At 31.9% G+C, this 24,554-nt stretch overlaps 2 protein-coding genes and 1 long non-coding RNA gene across 3 annotated transcripts; 1 reads left to right on the top strand and 2 right to left on the bottom strand.

Moving 5' to 3' along the window:
* Positions 1-740: 740 nt before the first annotated feature.
* On the bottom strand, positions 741-1,414 carry LOC123273385. The gene is made up of 3 exons (XM_044740816.1): positions 1,177-1,414; positions 1,024-1,113; positions 741-950 (listed from the first exon to the last, which is right to left on the bottom strand). The coding sequence occupies exons 1-3, from the start codon at positions 1,412-1,414 to the stop codon at positions 805-807; spliced, it is 474 nt and encodes a 157-aa protein (XP_044596751.1). The 3' UTR covers positions 741-804.
* A 358-nt stretch (positions 1,415-1,772) lies between these two features.
* On the bottom strand, positions 1,773-2,699 carry LOC123261073. The gene is made up of 2 exons (XR_006508605.1): positions 2,077-2,699; positions 1,773-1,902 (listed from the first exon to the last, which is right to left on the bottom strand). It is a non-coding gene; the product is annotated as an uncharacterized LOC123261073 (long non-coding RNA).
* Positions 2,700-8,930: 6,231 nt separating this feature from the next.
* On the top strand, positions 8,931-11,905 carry LOC123271492. Its single transcript, XM_044737839.1, has 4 exons — positions 8,931-9,657; positions 10,335-10,662; positions 11,125-11,358; positions 11,439-11,905. The coding sequence occupies exons 1-4, from the start codon at positions 9,591-9,593 to the stop codon at positions 11,899-11,901; spliced, it is 1,092 nt and encodes a 363-aa protein (XP_044593774.1). The 5' UTR covers positions 8,931-9,590; the 3' UTR covers positions 11,902-11,905.
* The last annotated feature ends 12,649 nt before the right edge of the window (positions 11,906-24,554 follow it).

The following is a 24,554-nucleotide window of genomic DNA, read 5'->3' as shown; positions in this document are numbered from 1 at the left end:
TTTGTTTATTTTATACCTTGATAATTGTCATTCTAACCGTTAACTGTACTGACATATTATAATTCTGTTACTAAGCATAAATAAGAATGACAAAAGAAAACTATTCAATTTACGAATAATGTTTGATAAAAAATAAACCATTACTTTCTATTTTATTATAAGTTTTATAATAAAATGGTATTTTCGCTATACTATTCGTCTGAAACTATCTAGTTCTAGTTGGCTCCAGACATTGAAACTAGCATTTTTAATGCAACTTAAGGTAAAAGTCCCTATTATGAGACACTTTTCAAGGTAGGTTGAACATTCCTGCGAATAATTAATCCATTAAAGAAAAAAATACAATTTTAATCGCATTATACGATAATTTGATGATCATTAAATCAATATTTCTATTGTTTTTATAATTTTTTTGGTTAAAAATTAATTAAATTATGGTTTTTTAGAGGAACCTATATGACCCTATTTATGAGACACTTTAAAGTCACATGTCCCCAGTGTCTCAAACCACAGGACCCTATTTTTGAGACAGTTAAAAAATCAGCAAAGTTGACCAAATTTTATATATTTATTAATTTTAGACAATCGTATTTACAAAAGAAGGAATTATTTCAATTTTTAATAAACTTATAAAAAATTTTTTATGAGTTAAACAATTAATCAACGCAAATTATTGAATTAAATCTACTTTTCTTTCTTGATTTTTTTTTGTCATTCCTTGACTTGAGCCATTAATTTTGTTTTCTTCTTTTTATATTTTTTTATTGTTAAATCTTTCTTCTTTCATGTTTTTAACTTTTCTTTTTAACTTTTGTTTGTACCATTCATCAGAGGTGTCCACAAATGATAACTTTGACTTGCCTGTTTTTCAATTTTTATTGTTTTTTTCTTCGGTAAATAATTCAATGGCAAAGTGAATATTTCTTTCGGAGGTTTTTCGGAACATTTATCTAAAAATATGAATTTTTCGTAATTTTATTCATAATTTTTAAAACTAGTTCATAAACAATTATTTTACATTACCTTTATCAACAGTTATTGATAAAATCTTGTGAATAGAACGATATTTGTCAATCATTGCAAGCATAGGATCTGAATTTTCTATCATAAGTTCTGAAAAACAGTCACATTAAGTTAAATTTATTGAACATGAATGTGAGGTTGACATTTACATACCTAATTGATGAACTTTGTTGTTTATAGGATTTGTAGAATGAATATTTGTGAGCTCTGTTATAATCTCTCTGGGCTGTGCAGATATATCTAAATTTGTATCATCAGTAGAGATAGTTAGATCAATTAGGCTGTGTTCACTGAAGTCTTTAGAAGTGCTCCGTATTACGTTATTGCTATCAATTGATGATTCTTGAAGACTAACTTGACTAGATTCATGTATAACCGTAAAGTTGTCCATCATTCATTAAATTATTTTGTTCACAGTTTATCCCATTAAAATGATACTGTCTAAGACAGTAACGGATTGTTATACATCTTCAATAATTCAGTTTTTGTCACAGGTGACCCTATTACTGCTCTGTACAAAACCCACTGAACAATAACATCCTCTTCTTTTTAAAGATAACACTGTCACCGGGCCAGTTCTAATTTTTGCCTTCTCAGGACTAATACTTTTTCATTTAGCAAGGGTAGCAATCGGTACTCCATAAACAGCAGCTGCTTTTCTCAAGGACAACTCTGTGTCTTCCATTGCTTTTAGAGTTTTTCTATATTTGACGAATTATAAATACTTAATCCTTTTAACTTTTTTCTCTATTTTATTATTCATTTTGGAACACAACACTTTTTTCTTTGGTTGAATTTGATGATTGAGTTTTATCACTTTGGAATTTTGTTTATGCTTCATTATCTCAGCTTTTTATTATAATTTACTTTTTACTTAGTCTGAAATAATACGAAATAAATAATATATTTTCAGAATCAATATACAAAAAAATATTATAAATTTATCCAAAAGTTTTAATTAAAAAACAGAAAAACTTGTTGACAAAGTTATTCAATGTTATATGATTTGAGGTTAGATTCATGATCTAAAGCTATTTGAGTTAAAATACTTACTTTTAGAAAAATATTTGAGGTTTTAATAATAGCCAATATTTTAGAACATATAATTGCACTATTTTTATAACTAATATCACATATTAGCAATATAAAATCTTATAAATGTACACTGTCTCACTTAATCGGGACAAGTCGAAAAACATATGTCCGTATTACACAGTACACCGAGAAAAGTGTCTCATAAACCGGGGCATTAACGTAAATAAGTGTAGGCATTGTGAGACACTCAGATTTAAAATATTATAATAAAAAAAAATTTATAAATGTGTATAGAAATAAAATCTATTAATCATCAGCTTTCAATTGATATACAATTTAATATAAAAGTAGAAGACACAATAAAATTACACTAACATAAAAAACTAGGTTGCCGTTGTCGTTTTACTATTCTTGGTCGTGGCTTTGAGCACAAATAACAAACCTCGCACTTTAATAAATATTTTTTAAAAACAGTATGGAATTAATTAACAGCCAAAGTCGAAAATTGCTTTTGAAATAGATGAAATAATATATTTATTATACTTTTAGTATGCTAGGGGTGTGTTTTTTTTTTATAAAATAGTATTTTTATGAAGTGTATCATAAATGGGGACATCGTCTCATAATAGGGACTTTTACCTTATATGAAAAATATAATGTGACGCGGGATGAAACACGATTTCAGACCAGTGAAGCTAGATCGTGAGCAGAAATGTCCCCTTCCCCAAGCGAAATAACACGGTGCGTAATGCTGGGTGGGGATTTTTCTGCTCACGATCTGGCTTCACTGTTTCAGACCGAGTGATGCCAGCCCTGGCTTCGCTCGGGCAGGCAACTTCACTCTGGTCTGAAATCGTTTTGTTTCATCCCTAGTCACACAATATACTATTTCACCTACGACACATTTTTTTTTCTTTAAAATTCATTAAAAATGCAGCAATAAAAAATAATGAAAGTATCAACTTCATGGAGCAAAGAAAAAAAAACCGAAATCTACTGATTTTTTCTTTAATTATTGTCTTGGATTATAAGTACACTATAAATCAGAATAATTTTTTTTTTATTTAAAATTTTTCATTCTTTTTAATTTTGTTTTTAAAAAAATCCAGGTGACTACGAAATGAAAAAATTTAATAAATAAAAAAAAATTTCCTGAGTACTTAAACCATAATGAAGAAATAATAATTTCAAACTATTTTTCTACAAGCAATGGATAAATAAATTAATCAATAACTAATGGGATTAAAAGTAAATAATGAATAAAAAAAATGATAGTACTTTAGAATACGCCTTTTTGACTCTACCGTTTTTTTTTTAATTTTTAGGCTAAAAATAAGCATTTCAGTGAATTGCATAGAAAAAAAATTGGTAGACCCTTTTAGCATTAGATCATAAAGTTTTTAAATTCCTAAAGCTAAAAGGGCGCATAAATAGACATACGCCCTTTTAGCTTTAGGAAATCAATGTTTCATTTTTAGGCGAAGAATATGTCTACCAGTCGATTGGTGATAAAAAAAAAATTATGCGCCCTTTTACCTTTTGGTACACGATATACCTGAGCTTTCGGTCGTTAGAAACAAACTTAAAGTTGTCGTAGTCAATAACTGAGTTTTTTACTTAACTATAAATTTTTATATTTGGCAACAAAAACAATTTGACCTTGAAGGTTTAGAATCGATCGCTTTGAGGGCGGTAAGATTTATGCGTATCTCAGATTCAACAAATCTCATGTCACAATTGATTATAAGTGAAGAATATAGACGATATGAAAACGAAATTGTAGAATTTCTCATAGTGATTATCCCAAATAACTAGGAAGTGATAGATTTTTTTTTTCAATCGTAATTCGAACGTCAGTTTTATACACAGAAAAAAAAATTAACTTGAATCAAGAGAAAAATTCTTAAACCAAGAAAATAATTTTGAAGAATTTCAGTGTCTTGAATCAAAACGAAAAATTTTTGAATCAAGTAAAATTTACTTAAACCCAGAAGAATTTTTTAGTTTAAGAGCAAGATCACGTCAACTGGACCCCCTATTTTCCACTTGATCATGAAAATTAAGTTCATGTATCTTTTTTATAAGTACATACCAAGATAAAATGATCCCCGAAACGATTTTTAAAAATTTCGATTTTAACAATAATTTTTTTTACAATGAAAATTTTAGGTACTTTTAATTAAAAAATGGATTGTAAATCAACCGTTAAAGTTAAATTAATGGGGCTTAAAGGATTTGTTTTTAAAATGTTTATATTTTAATAAAATATTAATAACTAAAAATTATTTGTTTATTATCATATTGTTACTTAACTTTTAAGTTAACAAATGAAAATTTCACTGACTTCTCGGTGAAAAAATGAAGTTTTTTTTTATCGGTTACATGCGTTATTTATTAAAGTTTAAGATTTCAGAAAAAAATTTCACTGCTCGCGATTTGTTTAAACAATATAAATTTATTTATCACAGCGCGCCGAGCGCCAGGCGCTGTCAGAATACCGCGCCGTCGAACGTCAGACTATGTTATAGCTTCGATTAATTATAATTAATTATAATTATAATTAAAAATAACAATTAAAAATATAATTATCAAACAAATTTTATTATTATTATGATCAATATTATGACTAATAAAATAATTAAATTCTCTATTATTAAAGAAAAATAAAAAAAACGAACTAGTAATAAATTTCAAATTTTGTAGACATTTGTTAACTTTATTTTATTTTTTTTTAAACTTAGTTAATAAAAACTTTTTTATCTTCCGACACATTATTGTATTATTAATCTTTATACATATTTATATATATATTTTCTCTGTGCGTGTGTTTGTCACTGAACTTTTTCTAAACGGCTGGACCAATTTTAATGAAACTTTTTGTATGTCTTTAGGTGGATTCGAAAATGGTTTAGATTCACAATTCAGTCCACAGAAAAATGTTTATTCAATTAAATTTTTACTTATAAATTGTTCTTGATCTTGGAATGTTTTACATTGGATCTGACAGACAGTATCGAATATTCATTTGAGAAAAAAAATTATAATCGAAATTCAAAAAAATTTTGTGTAATTGTGTTGAAATCAATCAGGTGCTAATTGAAATATGTCATTATAATAACGTTTTAATAATAATTTTCATCAAAACGGTCCAAACTGTAACAGCTCATTTAAATAAACTTGAAATTTTTTAATTTAAGACGTGTGTACAAGAAAACGTCTGTCTGGTCCGCTAGTAATAATATAGTAATATATTACTATATTATTAATAATAATATAATAATGTTTCGGAAGATAAAAAAGTTTTTATTAACCAAATTTAAAAAAAAAAAATAAAATAAAGTTAACAAATGTCTACAAAATTTAATATTTAATACTAGGGGACGGACGGGCAAGACGGAGAGGGCGGGTAAAATGAATAATCGTTTTAAATCGCTGGTCGGTCGATAGAAACATTTTAAACAGCAATCTATCAATCTATTATGTAACTACACTTACCGTTATCGATAAAGCATTGGTTTTGCATACTTGTGGGAATTTTTTTTTATAAATATTGAAATTTAGGAAAAAAAATAAAATTTTAAATCGTAAGTATACAGTACTTAGTTTAATGTTGTTAAGGACGATGCAGATTTGATTTTTTTTCTTCATATTCAGGACGCGGTTGATATTTTTGCGACGATTGTTTTGATTGAAATGTATTTTCCAATCAGTATTCGTTTTACGCGACCTGAGTATTCATTTTGCACGCCCTGGTAGGGCAAAACAGATAATGTTGACTTTTTTTTTTTTTTTTAATTTCGAAGAAGAATTTCTTTGTTATTATTTTTATTTTACTTTAATTATAAACTTCAATTACCCAAAAAATTATTAGCCAAAGTGAAGAATGGATATGATTATAATATATATTTGTTATTTCATTTTTAAATTAACATATCCGTTTTGCCCGCCCTTCCCCTAGTTCGTTTTTTCTATTTTTCTTTAATAATAGAAAAATCACTTATTTTATTAGTCATAATATTGATCATAATAATAATAAAATTTGTTTGATAACTATATTTTTAATTGTTATTTTTAATTATAATTAATCAAAGCTGTACCATAGTCTGACGTTCGACGGCGCGGTATTCTAACAGCGCCTGGCGCTCGGCGCGCTGTGATAAATAAATTTATATTGTTTAAACAAATCGCGAGCAGTGAAATTTTTTTCTGAAATCTTAAACTTTAATAAATAACGCATGTAACCGATAAAAAAAAACTTCATTTTTTCACCGAGAAGTCAGTGAAATTTTCATTTGTTAACTTAAAAGTTAATTAACAATATGATAATAAACAAATAATTTTTAGTTATTAATATTTTATTAAAATATAAACATTTTAAAAACAAATCCCTCAAGTCCCATTAATTTAACTTTAACGGTTGATTTACAATCCATTTTTTAATAAAAAGTACCTAAAATTTTCATTGTAAAAAAAATTATTGTTAAAATCGAAATTTTTAAAAATCGTTTCGGGGATCATTTTATCTTGGTATATACTTATAAAAAAATACATGAATTTAATTTTCATAATCAAGTGGAAAATAGGGGGTCCAGTTGACGTGATCTTGCTCTTAAGAATTTTTCTACTCAAATCAAGAAGATGAAATTCTTCAAAATTATTTACTTGATTCAAGTAATTGATGCACCGAATTGTATCATATTCATTAAATAGCATAATATAATAATATGTCTTGCTTAAACAGTTTGCTAGATCTAGGAGCTGAGATTAAGATTGAAGATGAAAGATCAGGATATACACCGCACTATGCTGTTGAAAAATCTTACTAACCAATAGTGACATTTTTTCTTATTAAAGGTGCTGATGCACTGATAAAATTATTGACTTGACTCAAGAGCCAAACTCTTGAACCAAGAATACCATTTGAAGAAAATGATTTTCTTGAGTCAAGAGAATAAATTCTTGAGCTAAGAAATTATTCTTGGTCTAAAAAAATTTTCTTGTTTCGAGAATTAATTCTCTTGATTCAAGGAAATCATTTTCTTCAATATGGAATTCTTGGTTCCAGAGTTTGGCTCTTGAGTCAAGTCAATTTTTTTATCAGTGTGCCAATGCATTGGATTATAATAGTTATAATAGTTAACAAAAGATTACTTTCGATTTAGGAAGTTTTTAAATTAATTTTGAATTTATAGCTCACATTAACATAGTTAGCCGTTTAAATTATATTTGCCGTCTTAATTATATCTCAACAATTATATTGCATCATATTATCATATTGAAAATTGCTAACGTGCAAATTAATCCATACTACTTATTCTATCAACATTTTGGTTCAAAAGCTGATAAAGAACAAATCTTAGATGAGTGCATTAAGGAAATTGGTCATCTTAAAAAAGGAAATGATCCGTGGGAATAGCTACGTTGCCGTATATAATTTTATAATTGATGATGTTCGTCGATTAGTATAATATTCGAGGAAATCTGATATAACTAAAAAATTTCAACCAAATCAATTAAATGATAAATTCCCAATTTACGAATAAATTATTGCCCTTACTTATGAATTTCATTAATTAATTTTGAACTATTCTCAGCTGCTACAAAATGTCGAAGCTGTATTAACTAATAAATTTAATAATTGACTTTTATTATTTGTACTTAATTTATTTAATTATTTGAGAATTTAACAATTTTGTTACTCAATAAAATAAAACGCTCATTCGCGAGATTTAGTGCTAGATGAAATTATCGACTTAATTATTGATTAAAAATTAAATTTTTAAGAGTTTAGCAAGAAAACAGTATTCTTAGGTAAAAGAAAGATTTATCTACTGTACTTGTCCTAGTAATGAATTTTGATTATCTTCTTTCTAAGGACTTACCCTCTATTGGGAACTTAACCCACGGCCTCAGGCTTAAAGGATCATCAAATTTTGCATTTATTTAGACTTTTCGTTGCTCTGATCCTAGTAATTTAGAGAATATATTCCTCTCCATATCTTTTTCGCCTAAAAATTAAATAGGTATACTAAAATTATTGAAATTGATTGATTTTATTTTTTGTGAAAATTGAGAATGTTCCCCACGATATTATACTACACTATTTCTATAGAATTATAGATAGCATTTTTACAACTATTGGAACTATTCCTATAATTTACAGCCGTAGTTCCTATAATAGAATAAGAAAAAATTTTATAAAATCATATTAACAATTGCTATAATTTTTTTTTCGTGTATGTATTTAAAATGGTACCAAAATAATAAAAAAGCAAGTGTCATCATGTTATTACATCAATATTTTTATGTCGTAGATTACATTTTTTATTAAATTAAAAGTTGCAAAACCTGAATTTCTTGAATTAAAAATTAAAAAATTTATGCATGACATATGTTTTTTAAAAAATAACTAGTATGTAATAGTTTGATTAATAAAAAACGAAAATAGTTACAACTAGAAATCAAATAGGTGGTGTTGGTGTGTAAACTCTCACGTAGTCTTCTTGACTTTCACCTTTGCTATCATAAACCACGGATACGAATTTATATTATTGTAGAGTGACCGAATCTGACGGCAAGTTGACAATGTGCGGCTCAGTAAATAGTAACAAAAGCTTTCCCTCAGTTAGACTTTCGCTGTCAACGAATAAAATAATATTTATTACATTATTTCTACTAACATCAGTAACAATTGTGAGCATATGTGACAAAAATCAACCGACTGAAGAATAATATTTCTATGTAAATGTATGGTCATCATCAATAATAATTGATTTATTTAACAAGGAAGTTAAAGACACGCGAGTATTCGAAAGTTTATAAGAGTAATCTATTTTTGACATTTTGCCTCCTCACAAGATTGCTTTTGCTTAGTTAAATCACGTGTTCATGATCATTTGTCATTTTCAATTATAAACGGTGAAAAGACATATGACTTTAGCACATATTCGGTGTTAAAGAAGAAAACAAAAAAGTTTTATTATGGATTCTGTATGAACTTTACTTCGTAATCGACTGGTTTTTTTTTTATTTTAATAATGCTGATCCAAGTGAAAAAATGAATACAATATGACATTGAGATAAAAGAATTAAATTAGCTGAAACAGGATTTTTGTAAGAGCTAAGAGTTAAGAAGGGAGACCGCAATACCTTTCTCCGGAGATGTGGCTGACCGACATATTGCGTTCTTTGCCCTTCCATCCTGACTAGAGGTAAGAAGAAAAAGAGAAAGAGCGTCAGCCAAGCAAGAAGCAGGAGTTTAAGTCATTTGATTTGCTAGGTGAGAGAAAAGTCTTCTCCGTTCTTGCTATGAGTACCGTCGTATCTCCTGTATTACTTCATTGTCTTCATTATGTTTCTTGCGATTTTCTTTATCAGCCTTACGTGAACACGCGCTACCGCGGTCTTTTATATTTTCCGCTATAACAGTCAACGGGGCCAGTTTATAGTAGATATTCTCGTGAATAGCTGTGTATACTAGTCACTCAGGGTACCATCAAAATATTATTGGTGTTTTTTACTTATAAAACACGATGAAGTTTCAAAAAATTATCTGTGATAGTTATGTACTCCAGAAATCTGAAGAATTCGAGCAAACAGGTAAAAGTAAATTCAAATAATTATTATTTTTTACTGTCAATTTTAATTATCGTTATTACCATTCAAAACTCAAATAACTGCTCTAGAAACATTTTTATAAATTATTTTATTTAATATTTATTCATAAATTATAACTTCATCTGTCTAATGAAAATGTTAGTGCAGAAACTAAACGACCTCGACTCACTTTCTGTATTTTACACAGTTGACTGCAGTTGGCATTTTTTTTTTTTTTTTTTTTTCAATCTAATACTTTTACTAATAGTTTTCGCAAAATTGTAAATGACTTGAAAATTTTATCAATTTTAAGATGGTAAAATAAAATATTTAAATAGATGTTTGATGAAAAAAAAAAAATTGAATTTGTAGACAGAATAACTTGATTAGAAATTCGTTTCTCGTGTTAACACATGTAATATCATGTAAACGTGACTGCACCGGTGTGAATTATATTATTGAGTAGTATTGGTGATGAAAGCGCAAGACGATCACTTATTTGGACATTCATTGTTCGTACTTAATTTAGATGTAGACTTAAATGTTGAACATGGAATACCTAATTTATTTTCATTTATCAATTAACACGATCTCATATTATTGATAAAATGTTTACACATGCAGTTTAAGTTAAAATTAGTAGTTTAAATTAAAGTTTACATCATTGAATTATTTTACAGAGTACGATGCAGTTGAAAAAAGACTTCAATTACTCTTAAAAGAAGGATCTAAAACTCCTGCTGATTTTGATGAATCAGAAATGACTTTGCCTGATTATTACGATCCAGTCAAGTTTCGTTTGGGTCAGAATGTCTTTAGAAAAAATATTTTTACTATGATGATTGCTAAATTATCCGGATTGCTACTTCTTCTTACGGTCCCGTCAATTCTTGATATTTTAAAATTTACGAAACAAAGCGGTAATCCATGTACTGCCTTTCGTAGATACGCTGCGACTATTCTTCATACATGCATCTGGTATAAAAATTCACCGGATGAGGATAGTGAGTAAGTAAAATAATAATGTTCTTATTTTGTCTAATATGAATACTAAAAATTACTTGTGTATGTTAATACTTTTTTTCTATATTTTTTGTATTCTTAAAATAAGAGCTTTATTCGACATTAGTTGAAATGTTTTTTTTTCTTTAACGAAGCTGGAAATACTATGTATGAGGCAAAAATAAAATTAATTTAAATAGCGTTCATTGACACAATATGAGACGCCAGAATGCGAATGCCGTGATTTAAGAATATGTTTATCCTTCAACTGTATCTTGTCTACAATATTTATTTTAATCACCGTACCTGCAAAAATTACCATATTAGTTTTTATTTTTTTATTGGTTCTGAGTAAAAATTCAAATCTAAACTGTTACTAGAAATACAAATGAATAAATTAAGGATTGCTATTAATATAATTTTTTTTTTTTTTTTTTTTTTTTTTTTTTTTTTTTTTTTTTTTTTTAGATTATTTGTATCCTTGAAAAATGTCCGTAAAAAGCACTGTATTGCTTCTAAACGTAGCTGTGAAGCTGGAATAGGTCGAATTTCACAACTTGATATGGCTCTTACTCAATTTGGTTTTATGGGTTTCACTCTATTATGTGCAGATTATTTAGGAGTTGCTACCAACGATGAAGAACTCGATGGTCTTCTTCATTTTTGGCGTGTCATTGGACGAACGTTGGGTACAGAAGAAAGGTAAATTAGTAGCAGAATATTTATTTCTTATTTTTATCGTTAAAATTTGATCAATGTAATTGAATTAATTTTTTTTTTAGATTCAATCTTTGCAATGGAACTGTAAAAGAAAGTAAAGCACTTTGTCGGAGATTATTGGAAGAAATTTTCGTTCCTTATTATACTAAAAAATCAAAAGATTTCGAAGAAATGAGTAATGCTCTTTTAGAAGGATTATGGCCGATAAATCCGTTTGTAAATAATAAATCGTTCAGAATATTTACATGCCATCTGATAGCCTCAGCTATACCAAATAATAATCACTCACTAGATATTGATGACACATCGTTGTCATTGTACAGTAAAATAATATTGTATCTTCAGCTTTTTGTTCATAAACATTTATTGCCAGTACATTACTGGTGGTCAAGTATTTTTCGCGCTCATTTTAATAATCAAATGAAAATAGGCTTTTATCTTACGGAGAAATTTCCATTTTTAGCCTATATACTTTACGGACGAAAACGATCATATTTTAATATTTATAAATTTCATTTTGATTAAAATAGAAAAATGTCTTTTTATTGTTTTTAACAAATGGAATTTTTGTATATATTTCTCCGTTTATGAAAAGATAGCATTTATTTGATGTTTTATAGTTATATCGTTGTGTGAGTACTAATTGCTAAAACAATAAAAAAAAAGACAAAATAAAAAATAATATTAGGGATCAATGACATTTTAATATAGAAATTCGATACTCATATTTAATTAAATTATTTTCTATGGCCAAAAATAATTAGTTGTCAAAAAGATATAATTAAAAAAAAAAAGTAATTTATCAAAAATAGTATTAGATAAGTGACTGTTTATACTTAAAATAAGTTAAAAAGTAATCTAAAAATTGTAAAGTAAACTGATTATGAACAAATGTTTTATTTTAGTGATCAAGAAACTAAAGTTGGAATCAAGTTACTATTTTCACTTCGTTTTATAAGTGTCTAAAATATAAAGAAAGTTTTTTATCACGTTTTATGTATGTAAATAGTTTAAAAAGACGAACCAATGTTTTTTTTTTTTTTTTAAACAAGTGAAAGGACTTATTCATCAATGAAGTTTAATTAAGTCTACAAAAAAAAATGGTGAAATATTTTTGTTTAAACGATTGAGCAATTGAAGTCAAACTTATTATATATAAAAAAAAATATACGTATGATACCGTATTATAAAAAATTACATGTCCATTATATTGTAGATCAGTAGGTACGCAGTAATTTAATCATTAATTAGGTCACAGCCTTAATAATTTGTAATTTTAATTGTCTTGCCTACCTATTATTTTAACGTCAGCACGAGTTTGATTCTGAAACATACTGACATTTAGTATAATCATTCCATTTATAAGATGTATAAATTGTAAGCATTTATTACCACTGCGAAATATTATCTTATTGTCGTTTATATTGAATAATCATATCTATTTATGTGTTACACAATTTCTGAGCATTTATTAACTTTGGTATTTCCAATGATTTTTATCAACGAAATAATATTCTTATAATTATTATTATCAATCATACGTTATTAGTCATCGTATGTCGCGTCTTAGGTACTATGGAGGGTAGAAGTATTTATTTATTTAGAAGTACTTCTACCTTCCATATTAGGTACCTCTCAACGACTTCAGTAGATGGGAATATCTAAAATTTTTATACTCTGAGAATTGTAAATTAGCTGTAAGGTAAAAGCCCCAATAGATGATCATATACTGGTACATGATCATATATTGGGGCTTTTACCTTACCTCTTGCAATATTTGAAACTAAAAGATTTATTTTAATTATTTTTGAACTTCCAACGGAGTGGTACGTGATCAAACTAGAAGATAACCTTCAACTTATGATTCTCAGCATCATCGATAACATACAATAAGAGACAATAATTTATGCCTGCTCGTGTTGCTTTGGTATCGATGAAAGTTTGGATTTATGAAAATTTGTCCAAATAAATATGAAGGTTTGTAAAAATGCTGATGAATATAAATGAATAAAAGCACAGAAAAATTTACGTATAATTGTATATAAATACAAATGATTCTATGTAAACTAGATCATCTGTACAATTTTACAGTTGTTCACATGACCAACTGAACAAATAAAATTCCCTATTTTTAAAAATACGTACAACTAATTAGTATTTTTCTTACCTAGGGCAGGAAAATAAGAAATGTCTCAGATCACATGTAATTGTTGTCCGAGGCGAAGCCGAGGTCAACAAACATGTGATCTGAGGCTTTCTTATTTACTTCCCGAGGAGTGTATACTATTTTTTTGTCCGACGAAGGCGGAAAGCGGCAACTTAGTTTAGCGCAGCGGGACGAAAGTTGTCACTTTCCGCCCGGAGGGCAAAAAAATGAACATTACTATAAATGAAAGTTTATAAATTTACTAGATAATAAAAAATATCATTTGAATAAACGATTAATAATACAAGTATATAAAAAAATAAATGATACATTCACTTAGGGCCAGTTTTTCAACCCCGGGTTTAAGTATTTTATCATTGTGAATATATCTATATATAATATAGATATATAGATATATTCACAATGATAAAATACTTAAACTCGGGGTTGAAAAACTGGCCCTTAATGAACTTATGTGTTTAAAAAGATAGATCCGGATGTAAAAAAACTATTATGATTATTTGAACAAAAGAAATTGCGGGTAAATAATCGTAATGAATAAATGTAGAAATGATTTTATGAATAAACGACATTATGATCATTAGTATTTTTAAAGTTGTGTATAAATAAACATTTGTAAACATGATAATCGGTACAAATGAAAGTTGTCCGAATGGATATTTGAACAAATGAAATTCTATCCAAATAAATCAATAAAAATGAACATCTGCATTAAAGTTAATCAGTAAAAATGAATATTTGTCCAGAAGTTAAACTGTCAAAATGAATATCGGTTAAAAAAAAGATTTCCACGAAATCTCTTATAATTTTATAAGCATGTTGCAATCTATTAAGAACGAACTTTATAACATTTCACCCTCAAAGGGGTGTACGTGGATGTTAAAAATTAAGAAAACTTAAAACTTTTAATGTATAACTTTTATAGGTTTAAAACGGATGGACGTTTTTTTTTAACTTCCCGCTAAGAAAATTGAAAATTTTCAAAAATCGGGAAGTTATTGTTTTCACCCCGTTTTTCGAAAATCGAGTTTTCATCAGATCTCGACGTTTTGAGGTCCTAGGAAGCGTTCCTGACTATTTCCGCGGTGATGTCACCGTGTCTGAATGTATATATATATATATATATATATATATGTGTGTGTGTGTGTGTGTGTGTGTGTGTGTGTGTTTTCCCTTAGGGGGGGGGGGAATCCTTTTTACGGATTCTAGGCATAGTTGTTTGGCCTGGATATGTGGCGACTCGACGCAGCGTCATACTAAAACTCGACACTAACGCCCCTACCTACTAAACCCTAAACCCCTTTTCCTTCTTTCCTCTAATCCCTCATGGAAACCGCCGTCAGGCATTACTTCGTGAAGAGAGGATCTAGCTACTGCTCTTCCTTCTGGTGGCTAAGGTGTTAACTACCTTCCTTCTATGTCGGACTCAGAAGACAATATTATTTTGCAACAATACCGATTAAACATCCTCCTCTCTCGTTTCCCTATAGATTTTACAGGGAAGACTGGATCAGGACCGCGTTAGCATTACTTCAATCCAGTCGATGTTGTGCCTCACGACACCTACTTCTTGTTATTACTGGTTTCTAATCCCTTTCTGCGATTTTTTCTTTCAAGAGACGCTGCGCGTAGGCTACTACAGCTGTCCAGTTTTCTTCTTTTTTGATCATGCAGGTTACCAAGCTCTCAGGGGAGAGCGCGGTGCCCATTGTTTCTTCGGTGCAGATTCTATCGTCCTTCCATCGATCACACTCGAAAAACGTGTGCTCGGCGTTGTCAATTTTGTCTGGACAGTATTTGCACGTTGGTGTGCTGTGCAAACCCATCTTGAATAGATAGGCATTTAACTGCCCATGTCCCGTCAGTAGCTGGGTCAGAAAGAAGTCCGTGTCCCCGTGCTTCCGAGAAAGCCAGACGTTGATGTTTGGGATCAGTCGCGCTGTCCATCTGCCTGTCTCTCCCGACGTCCATCGGTCCTGCCACTCTTGCTGCGTTTCCGTTTTTTTCCTCGTTCTTGCCTCCTTCATGTTTTCGCCACCGATTTTAGCGTCGTAGAGTCTTGCTCTCTCGAACGCTAATAGGTCGATGGGCGCAGCTCCCGCAATGACCAATACAGCCGCTTCGGAAACCGTGCGGTAGGCGCAGGCAACTCTGAGAGCGCCTCGCCGCTGCACTGCTGCCATTTTCCGCCGATAGGTTTTCTGCTTTAATATATCTGCCCAAATTTCCGCTCCATAAAGCAGTACCGAATGGACTGCTTCCAGAAGGACTCTCCTCTTTTTGGTTCTTGGTCCCATAGTATTCGTCATAATTCTTGCTAGGCTAGACACCGTCTTGCTGGCTTTCTGGCATGCACTATCGAGGTGTTCGCGGAAAGATAGTTTCTCGTCTATCATTACCCCCAGATAGCGCAGGGCCCTTGTTGACGTTGGCGTTATTCCTCCCATGTCCACAGCAAATGGTTTTGGGAACCATTTTTGGCGAGTCAGAACGACCATCTCGGTTTTGTGTTTTGCGAGTTTCAGGTGGTGTTTATCGAGCCAAATCTCGACAGCATCAATGGTTTCCCGAACGAGTAGTTCGGCCTCCTCTACGCTGTCTACTATTATCGTGGCCGCGACGTCGTCTGCAAAGCCCGTTAGCTCCACTTGCTTTGGCAACGGGATTTCCAGAAGCTCGTCGTAGTCCGCGTTCCATAGATCGGGCCCCATTATTGAGCCTTGTGGCACGCCAGCCGTTATGGCGTATTCTTGTGGACCTTTTGTGGTTTCTGCTATCAGCTTTCTCTCGTCAAGGTAGTTGTCGACTAGTGCCAGATTCTCCGGCTCCACGTCAAATCTGTGCTCCAGGGCGTCCAAAATATCTCTCCAATTTGCGCTGTTAAAGGCATTTCTAATGTCTAGCGTGAGGACAAGACACACCTTGCGGGCTTTGAGGCTACCAGTCCATGCTTCTCTCGCTGTCGCTTCGACTTTCTGGATCGCGCCGACTGTTGAACGTCCTTTCCGGAAGCCGTGTTGGTTTGCGACAAAACCTCCAGCACGGTCTATGTCGTTGCGAAGTCTCCCTTGTATGAGCTTCTCGAGCAGTTTTCCAGCAATGTCCAGCATACAGAGTGGTCTAAACGACGAAGGTGTTATGGGGGTTCCCTTACCTTTGTCTAAGAGAACCAATCTCTGCCGTTTCCAGACCACGGGAAACGTGCCAGTTGCCAAGCATGCGTTGTAGGTGTTCAGGAGTATGCCTGGGTATTCCAGGGCTACAGTTTTGATCACCGATGCCGGGATGCCATCATGTCCAGGTGCCTTTCCTGTTTTGAGTGACTTGGCCGCGTCTTGTAATTCCTTAGTTGTGAAGGGTGTTACTTCGCTGTTCTTAGTGTAGTGTTTCTTCTCCCGCGGTGGGTGTTTGGGGAAAAGCTCCGTTACAATGCTCTCCATCAAGGCAGGAGACTTCGTCGCCTCTGGTGAAGCCTTTGCAAGTCGTTTGGCGACAATTTGGTAGGCTTTACCCCAGAGGTCATTGTCGAGATCGTTGCAGATCTCTTTCCACAGTTTCGCTTTACTTGCTTTAATTGCTCGATTTAGCGTCTTTTTGGCCTGCTTGTACTCTTTTGAATACAAGTCCTGGCTTGGGGAGCGTTTCGTAGCTCTCGTTGCTCGGCGACGTAGCTGATGACATATTTTGCGAAGTTCTGCTATGTCTGCTGACCACCAGTACGCCGGCCTGTGGAAGCTCTGGTTTTTCAGCCGTGGCATAGAGGCGTCACATGCGGCTGTAATTTCATTCATCGTGTTTAGCACTGCCTTTTCCGTCTCGCTGCAGGTATCTGGTGTCGGGTTGTTCTGGAGGATAGACCAGCTTCGTGCGAGTAAAGCTTGCAATGCCTCTGGATCAAGCCTTTTGGCATTCCACTTCCGCTTAGAAACGTCGCGTTGTGAAACCGGAGCAAATGCCAATCCAACGCTGAATGTCACAAACTGGTGATCACTGCCACTGTATTCTTCGGATACTGTCCAGTCTTCAATCATGTTGGCAGTCCTTGGAGTCGCCAATGAGATGTCGAGGATGGATTCTTGGTACCCTGGTCTTCTAAAGGTCGTGGTGCTCCCGGTGTTCAGCTCTATGAGGTCGAGTCTAGCCACGACGTCAGCGACCTCGTTTCCTCTGGTGTCGGAGAAAGCAGCGCCCCACTCAGCCGATTTAGCGTTGAAGTCTCCGGCTACGATAACTTCGCCGTCGAACTTAGTAACCGCATCTTCTATATTTGCGAGTTTCTGTCGGAACACACTAATCCCTTCGTTAGGTGAGAGATAGACGCTCATGAAGTAGGTTGTGGGGGTTTGAATCCAGACAAAACCTGCTCCACCTCCGCTCTTGTTGACGGTAACGTTCTTTGTGTTCACAATCCAAATTGCTGCCGTGCCCGTTTCGTCTGCGAACCATGTTTTACCTTCGATGTTTAGATATTGCTCGCAGATAAAGCAGACGTCAATTTTATCTTCGAAAACACGCTGGCGCAGCAGGTTTTGCGCCAAGGCGCACCTATTCAGGTTGCCTTGTAGTATGTGTGTCATTTCTGACCTTTCGTGGCTTCTGCAAGTGCTTTGCGGAATGCCTTACACGCTCCAGTGCCAGAAATATGGCATAGACTATCCTGGGCATCTTTGTCCGAAGCACAAAGGAAGCATTTTAACTTCTCCGTGCAGTTTACGGCCTTGTGGTTCTCTCCGCCACATTTGTAGCACCACCTGCTTCTGTCTGGTCCCGCACACTGACGTGTTTGGTGTCCATAACCAAGACATTTAAAATAACGTGTTACTTTTACTACTGGGCGTATACGACAGTTCACCAAACCGATCCGTATACGGGCCTTGTCAAGGGCCTTAATCGCACTGGGCTCGTCTAGTTCGCAGAAGGCTGCCCGATTACCTCGTGGTGTGGGTTTTGTCAAATTTACCCGTTTGACCTCCAGGTTATCAGTGAATTCACGTTTGAGTGCTTCACGGACTTCGCTCTCGGTAGAGATTTCATCTAAGTCGAGGATCTCGATCGTTGTTGTTGGTGTTAGCGTCTTGACTGTGCCGATGTTTGCAGTGGCTGCCCTTACTGCATCGGTGAATGCCTTGCTGTCTTCGGTCTTTCGAGCCATTTCAAGGAGAACGCCTCCGTGTTTCGTCTTTTTAATAGACCTTATGTCTACGCCCGTCTCGACAGGGCTTACCTTGGCCTTGATTTCCTTCAGGAGATCGGCGTATGTTCGTCCTTCAGCTGGTTGGACTAGGACAGCTTTAGTTCTTATCTTCTTCCTCCTTGGTTTCTTGGAGCCACCGCTGTTTGGCTGGTCTTGGGCTGTAGCAGCTTGAGTCACTGTCTTTTTCTGTGCTGGCTTGTCAATATCTGAGTTAGGGCTGGGCGTGGACAGCGGCCTCTTCTTGTTGCCATCTCCTTGCTGTGGTAATTTCTTAGGAGTGGTCAGAGGTGGCTGTGATTTTTTGTTCAGACTCGGAGATGTTTGAGTCGTTGACGCCGACTTCGTTGGTGATTTGTTGGCCAGCCTATATGCCGTACTAATAGACGAAACCAATTTTCTGATCTCATGGTGAAGATTCTTTTTGTCTTTTATGAAGTCGGCTAACTCATCAATCTTGTTGCCGAGCCTCTCCATTGGTGACTGTTGGCCGGTGACGGTCGGTAGAGAGTTCATTCTTCCTCGGTGGGTTTGATTAGTGGCAGGAGCAAAAGGTCCTCCACGTTTTGAAGGAATGTTGCTCAGCTGTCCGTTCTCTGCCATCTGGGCTGATTTCTTACTCCCTGTAACCTTGCTAGCATTGCTAGACAGCAGAGCCATGGGGTCTACTCCACTGTTCAAACGGTCGCTTGATAACGACGAGTTTAGGCCCGTTTGCACGCCTTCCCTCGCCGGCACTGAGGTATCCATCCTCTGTACTGTAAACGATGTTTAAAAATCTTCTGACATTTCCATATGTTTGTTTGGTGTTGTTCATTTGGCACTACCCGGAGAGCACGTGTAGGGTGTAAAAGCAGAACCTACGGACGCGAACAACGCTACCCTCCGTGTGTGTGTGTGTGTGTGTGTGTGTGTGTGTGTGTGTGTGTGTGTGTGTGTGTGTGTGTAAATTTATCATAACTTTTGAACGGATCATCCGATTCGATCGAAATAAGCGGCGTTCTGAAGAGTTCCTTTGCCCCTAGAATTCTGATACTAATTTACAAAATTTGAGTCGATCAATTTTGAGAAATCTCAAAAATAAAATTTCCAAAAATTTGTTTTTTTTTAAATATCTTTTAAACGGCTGAACCGATCAATTTCAAAAACTAATCAGCTCTTAACCTCAAAAAATCACGTCGATTGCCACCAGCCCGGTCAAAATCAGTTGATTTGTTTGAGAGATATCGTTGTCGAAAAAAATTGAAAAAAATGTTATTTTCAGAATTTCTATGAAATTTTTAGTCTGACCAGTTTACGCTTGAAAATTTTTCAAAGAACTCAAAAAACTGCGTTGAATGCCGTAAACCGCGAGAAAATTGATTAATTCATTCAAAAGTTATTGCGGTTTGAAAATTCAAAAAATAGTGTTTTATAAAACTTCCATTAGCCTTTTGAGCTCGAAGAGTTCAAAAGCACAGAACAGCGATATATTTTTTATGAGTCGAAAGTACCCAAATTTGAGATTTTTTGAACCTTTAAAAATTCATATCTTTGAAAATATTAACTTTATCGTGAAAAGTCATAGGACCTTTTTTATTGGTATTTCAATAAAGAATATAAAAAAAATTTGTCCGGTTGAAAAATAACAATTCCTTGCAATTGTTTAAACAATTTCGGTTTAAACAATATGGCACCGGGTTGCTCCATGGCAACATGCATTTATATCATCAGTAGGGCAATTTGAAGAGGATCGCATAAAAAAATTGAGGTGGAATAGTTATCGGTACTCATGCGCCGATTCCTCCTGGACTATACTTATTTTATCGTTTTAATCTGTATTTCAATTTCAGATTAGAAATAAAGGCTTACGATACGATACGATACGACTATAGTATCTATTAGTATAAATGTCAATGTTAAAAAAAAAAAACAGTTTTAAATTCTCCAATATGTACCTTTACATTTAATAGCTGTGCTTTGGATTTAATTCAAGTTGATTTTCAACGTTACAAACAACGTTGCAAAAATTTCAGATTACAAAAAACTATTTTATTATAATAAATTTTTAATGTTTATTCATTGAATAGAATTTGATTTGAGTAAAAGTTTTATTCACGTCACTGAAAATTTGTTTATTTAAATGGTCAATCGTTTCATGGTTTAATTTTTTTGATATTACTTCAGAAGTTGTAATCTTGGAATAAAAGTAATTAGGCCTTGTATTCATACTCACATCACTGAAAAAAGTACTAAAACAATTAACGTCGGAGGATGCTCACATATTACTAGTAATTTACTCATTTTATTACGGATAGTTTTTGCTGCTTATGCAATGGACATTAATTAGTCTTACTCAGGAAATATTTGTCGCTTGTCTTTTTATGGTGTAGAATAGTATATTATTTATTTATGTGGTAGTGCAATTATTACTATTATATTATATAACATAATATTCCATGTAAACAATACAATAATAATATTTATCTATCAGATAACTTTTATGCAATATATTCTTAATAATTATTTTAATTATCAAAGATAATTACAAGGTCATGCATAAATACATCGAAGTTAATGGATACCTACAATTATTATCTTCTTCCGAGGTAATAAAAATAATTTTAACTACATATATCAATAACTTTCCAAATTAATAAATGTAATAAATGGACCATATTTTATACATTGACATAGTACAAAAAATTGTCCTCGACTGATAAAAAAAAAAAAAAAAAAAAAAAAAACTAAAGAAAATATAAACAAAAATTTTATAATTCGTTGTAATTTTTTGCAATGTTGCCTAGCCGCTTGAGCAATTTGATTTAATATTGGAACTATTTAAGTTAGAAAAGTTAGAGAATCAAGTGATATCAAGTTGAGAAGAACTATTCCATATTATTCTTCTTTAGATTTAGTGTTTTCGTTAAGTTCAAGTGCACAAAGAAATCTGAATATTGCATATAAAACAGTTATTCGTAAAGAGAGTTAGTTAATCATGATTGTATGTATTAACAAAAAGGAAATGATTTTTTTCGAATCAAAAAGGATATTTTTTTTAATTTAATGAAATTATTAATTTCTCATAGCGACACTTCGTAAGATGAAATATAATTCCAAGTGATATTAGAAAAATTAAATATTACTAATTATTGTGTATAGCTTTTTTTATGAATTAAAAAACAAAATATAATTTGTACAAAATACATAGATATTTATTTAACTGCAGCAAGTCCGTTCTTAGTTGTAATATTCCATTGATTTTCCATGATATTATAGGCTGAGATATAGTAATTGTGAAACGAGAGTAATTGCAAGGTAGAAAGAAAAAGAGAGGGAAACAGTATATTAGAGGTGAGCGATATCGTGAGGATAAATTGTTATCCGTGTATTCGTTGAGCTTATCTGTGTTATATTATGATTTATATATGTATTATAGACATTATATATGTTGTGTATTGTTACAAGTGGGGAGAGACGACGGTACAGAACGTATCTCGTATTTAAAATTTACCGGGAGCTATCATACAGAAGTCAGTACGAAGTTTTTGTGCCGAAGACTAACATCAATAATTAACAATATTTTTTTGTATTACAGTGTAAACTCTATATAACGTCACTCGATTTAACGACAAACTCCCTAAAGCGTCAAAATCACTTGGCTTTGGTTGGTTTAGCTTGTTTTCCATACAATGATATACTCTATATAGCATTGCACCCACTCTCAGTAACGACCACAATTAAGTTATAAAAAGTACCTTAAGTTGCCAAAATTAGTAAAAACTACGCAGCTGTGTACGTTGTACTATCGGCTGTCATGGATTTATCCTTACGTTAGTGTCTAGATGAATACGACTAGTGTCTTAAAGCCAATGAACTAGAGTGTCCATTATTATTGCTGGAAGATCTGAGGGTAAAACTTATGTTAATATGCAAAAATAACAGACTATACGCAATAGCGTCTAAATCCCGAGTCAAAATTCGAGTCCCGTTTTGACCGTAAAAATGTCCCAACTCTTTGAAGTCTAATATGCCGCTAAAAATCGAGTCTATTTTGACCGTACAAGACGGTATCGGAGAATAAGTACGGTTAAAACAGGCGTACGCAGGTCTGTTTTGACCGTAAAAATTTCCAGGAGTATAATATTATCATTATAAATATTATTTCTATATTTGTCATCTTGTTGATTATTATTATTTCTCTTGCCATCTTGTAGTTCTTAGGCGCGAAAATTTAAATTAATAAAAAACATGAAAAGTTGCCATTTAAAAATTAAAAATTTAATAATAATAATAATAACAATAATAATCTCAGAGAAGGGTTTTTCTTTCAAAAATTTGAATTTTGGAAAAAAAATATTATTCTTTTCTAAATTCAGCTTAGTTCACATATTTTCACTGAAAAAAGTTTTAAAATATATAAGAATCGCAGGTAATTGTTTAATTTCACATTTTTTAAAAGTAATTAATTTTTGATATTTTCATAGTTTTTTGTTTAATACAACAATTGATGTTTTTCATATTTTTTTTTACTCTAAAATTGAAATTTTTCAAAAAATTAAAAAAAATTTTTCTATTTTAGATTTACTCTGATAAAAAAAATATTTTACAAGTAGAAAAAAAAAATTTTTTTAATTATCGATTTTTGATATTTTGCTAAAACTTTTTAATCCAAAATTTGAAATTTTTCATAATTTGTTTTTAGTTAAAAATTGAAATGTTTCATAATTTTTCTTATCCCAAAATTAACATTTTTGAAAAAAATTTTGAAAAATTTTTCTATTTTAGATTTATTCTAAAAAAAAAAAAAAATATCTATTAAGTAGAAAATAATCTAATCATGTTGATTTTACACCCCGTGAAAATAAGCAATTACCGAATCTTACAATTGAAAATAGAAGTATAAGATTAATAATTGAGAATGGGTAACTAAATTTCAATTTTGAATGTCTATAAATATAATTATTACTATTCATTTAATTTCTCCGTAAAGTTCTTTTTCAGATTCCACTCAGAACTTAGTCATTTCAAGACGCGTCATTTAAAAGTTTATGAGACTACTGAGATTCGCCTTTTACCAATCGGCAGTGTAGCGATGCGGGTAGCGCGTAAGTCTTGACGAGCGATAGGTTCCAAGTTCGGTTCTCGGTTAGGGCAAAGCGACTTTTAATTATTTCTTTATTTACGAAGCGTATTAGGTTAAGTTACCATAAGTAATCCTTTCCTCCTATTTCCTTACTCCTTAATATGTATAAACTGGACAATAAATAACCCCTGTTCGTAAAAAGACTCAAATTTGGGGAAATCATCCATTTTGTTTTTTATTACAAAATTAATTTTATATATTTTTGTGCTCATAAACAATCTTGATAGTAGTAATTGTAATAATTGTTAATTACAAATTTTTATGTTAATGACAATTATTACAATTACTATTACTTATTTCTTATAACAATAATAATTATTAATTATAATAATAATTATTATTGCAGTGATTAAAACAAAAAAAAAATAAATAAATGTGATTTCAATTGGATTTGAACCCGGACCCCTAAGAATTTTAAAATTTAATTTATTATTATTTATTATTATTATTATTATCATTATTTCAAGCCTGGTTTGACCGTAATCGTGGTAGAATGGGACAAAACTCCACTAGTTACGGTGAAACCAGGCTCAGTTTAAATGAGCTATCAATACAGCGCCAAGTCTGTTTTGACCGTAAAATTGAGATGGGAAAAAATTACGGTTAAAACGGAACTCGAATTTCGACTCGGGAATAAGATTGTTTTTTATGTACATAACTACTAACTTTTTTTTTTTCCATTTCACGACAACTCT

This window comes from Cotesia glomerata, linkage group LG1 (assembly GCF_020080835.1).
Source record: "Cotesia glomerata isolate CgM1 linkage group LG1, MPM_Cglom_v2.3, whole genome shotgun sequence".
In the NCBI taxonomy this organism is placed as follows: Eukaryota; Metazoa; Arthropoda; class Insecta; order Hymenoptera; family Braconidae; genus Cotesia; species Cotesia glomerata.
This window is presented reverse-complemented; position numbering and strand designations above follow the sequence as displayed.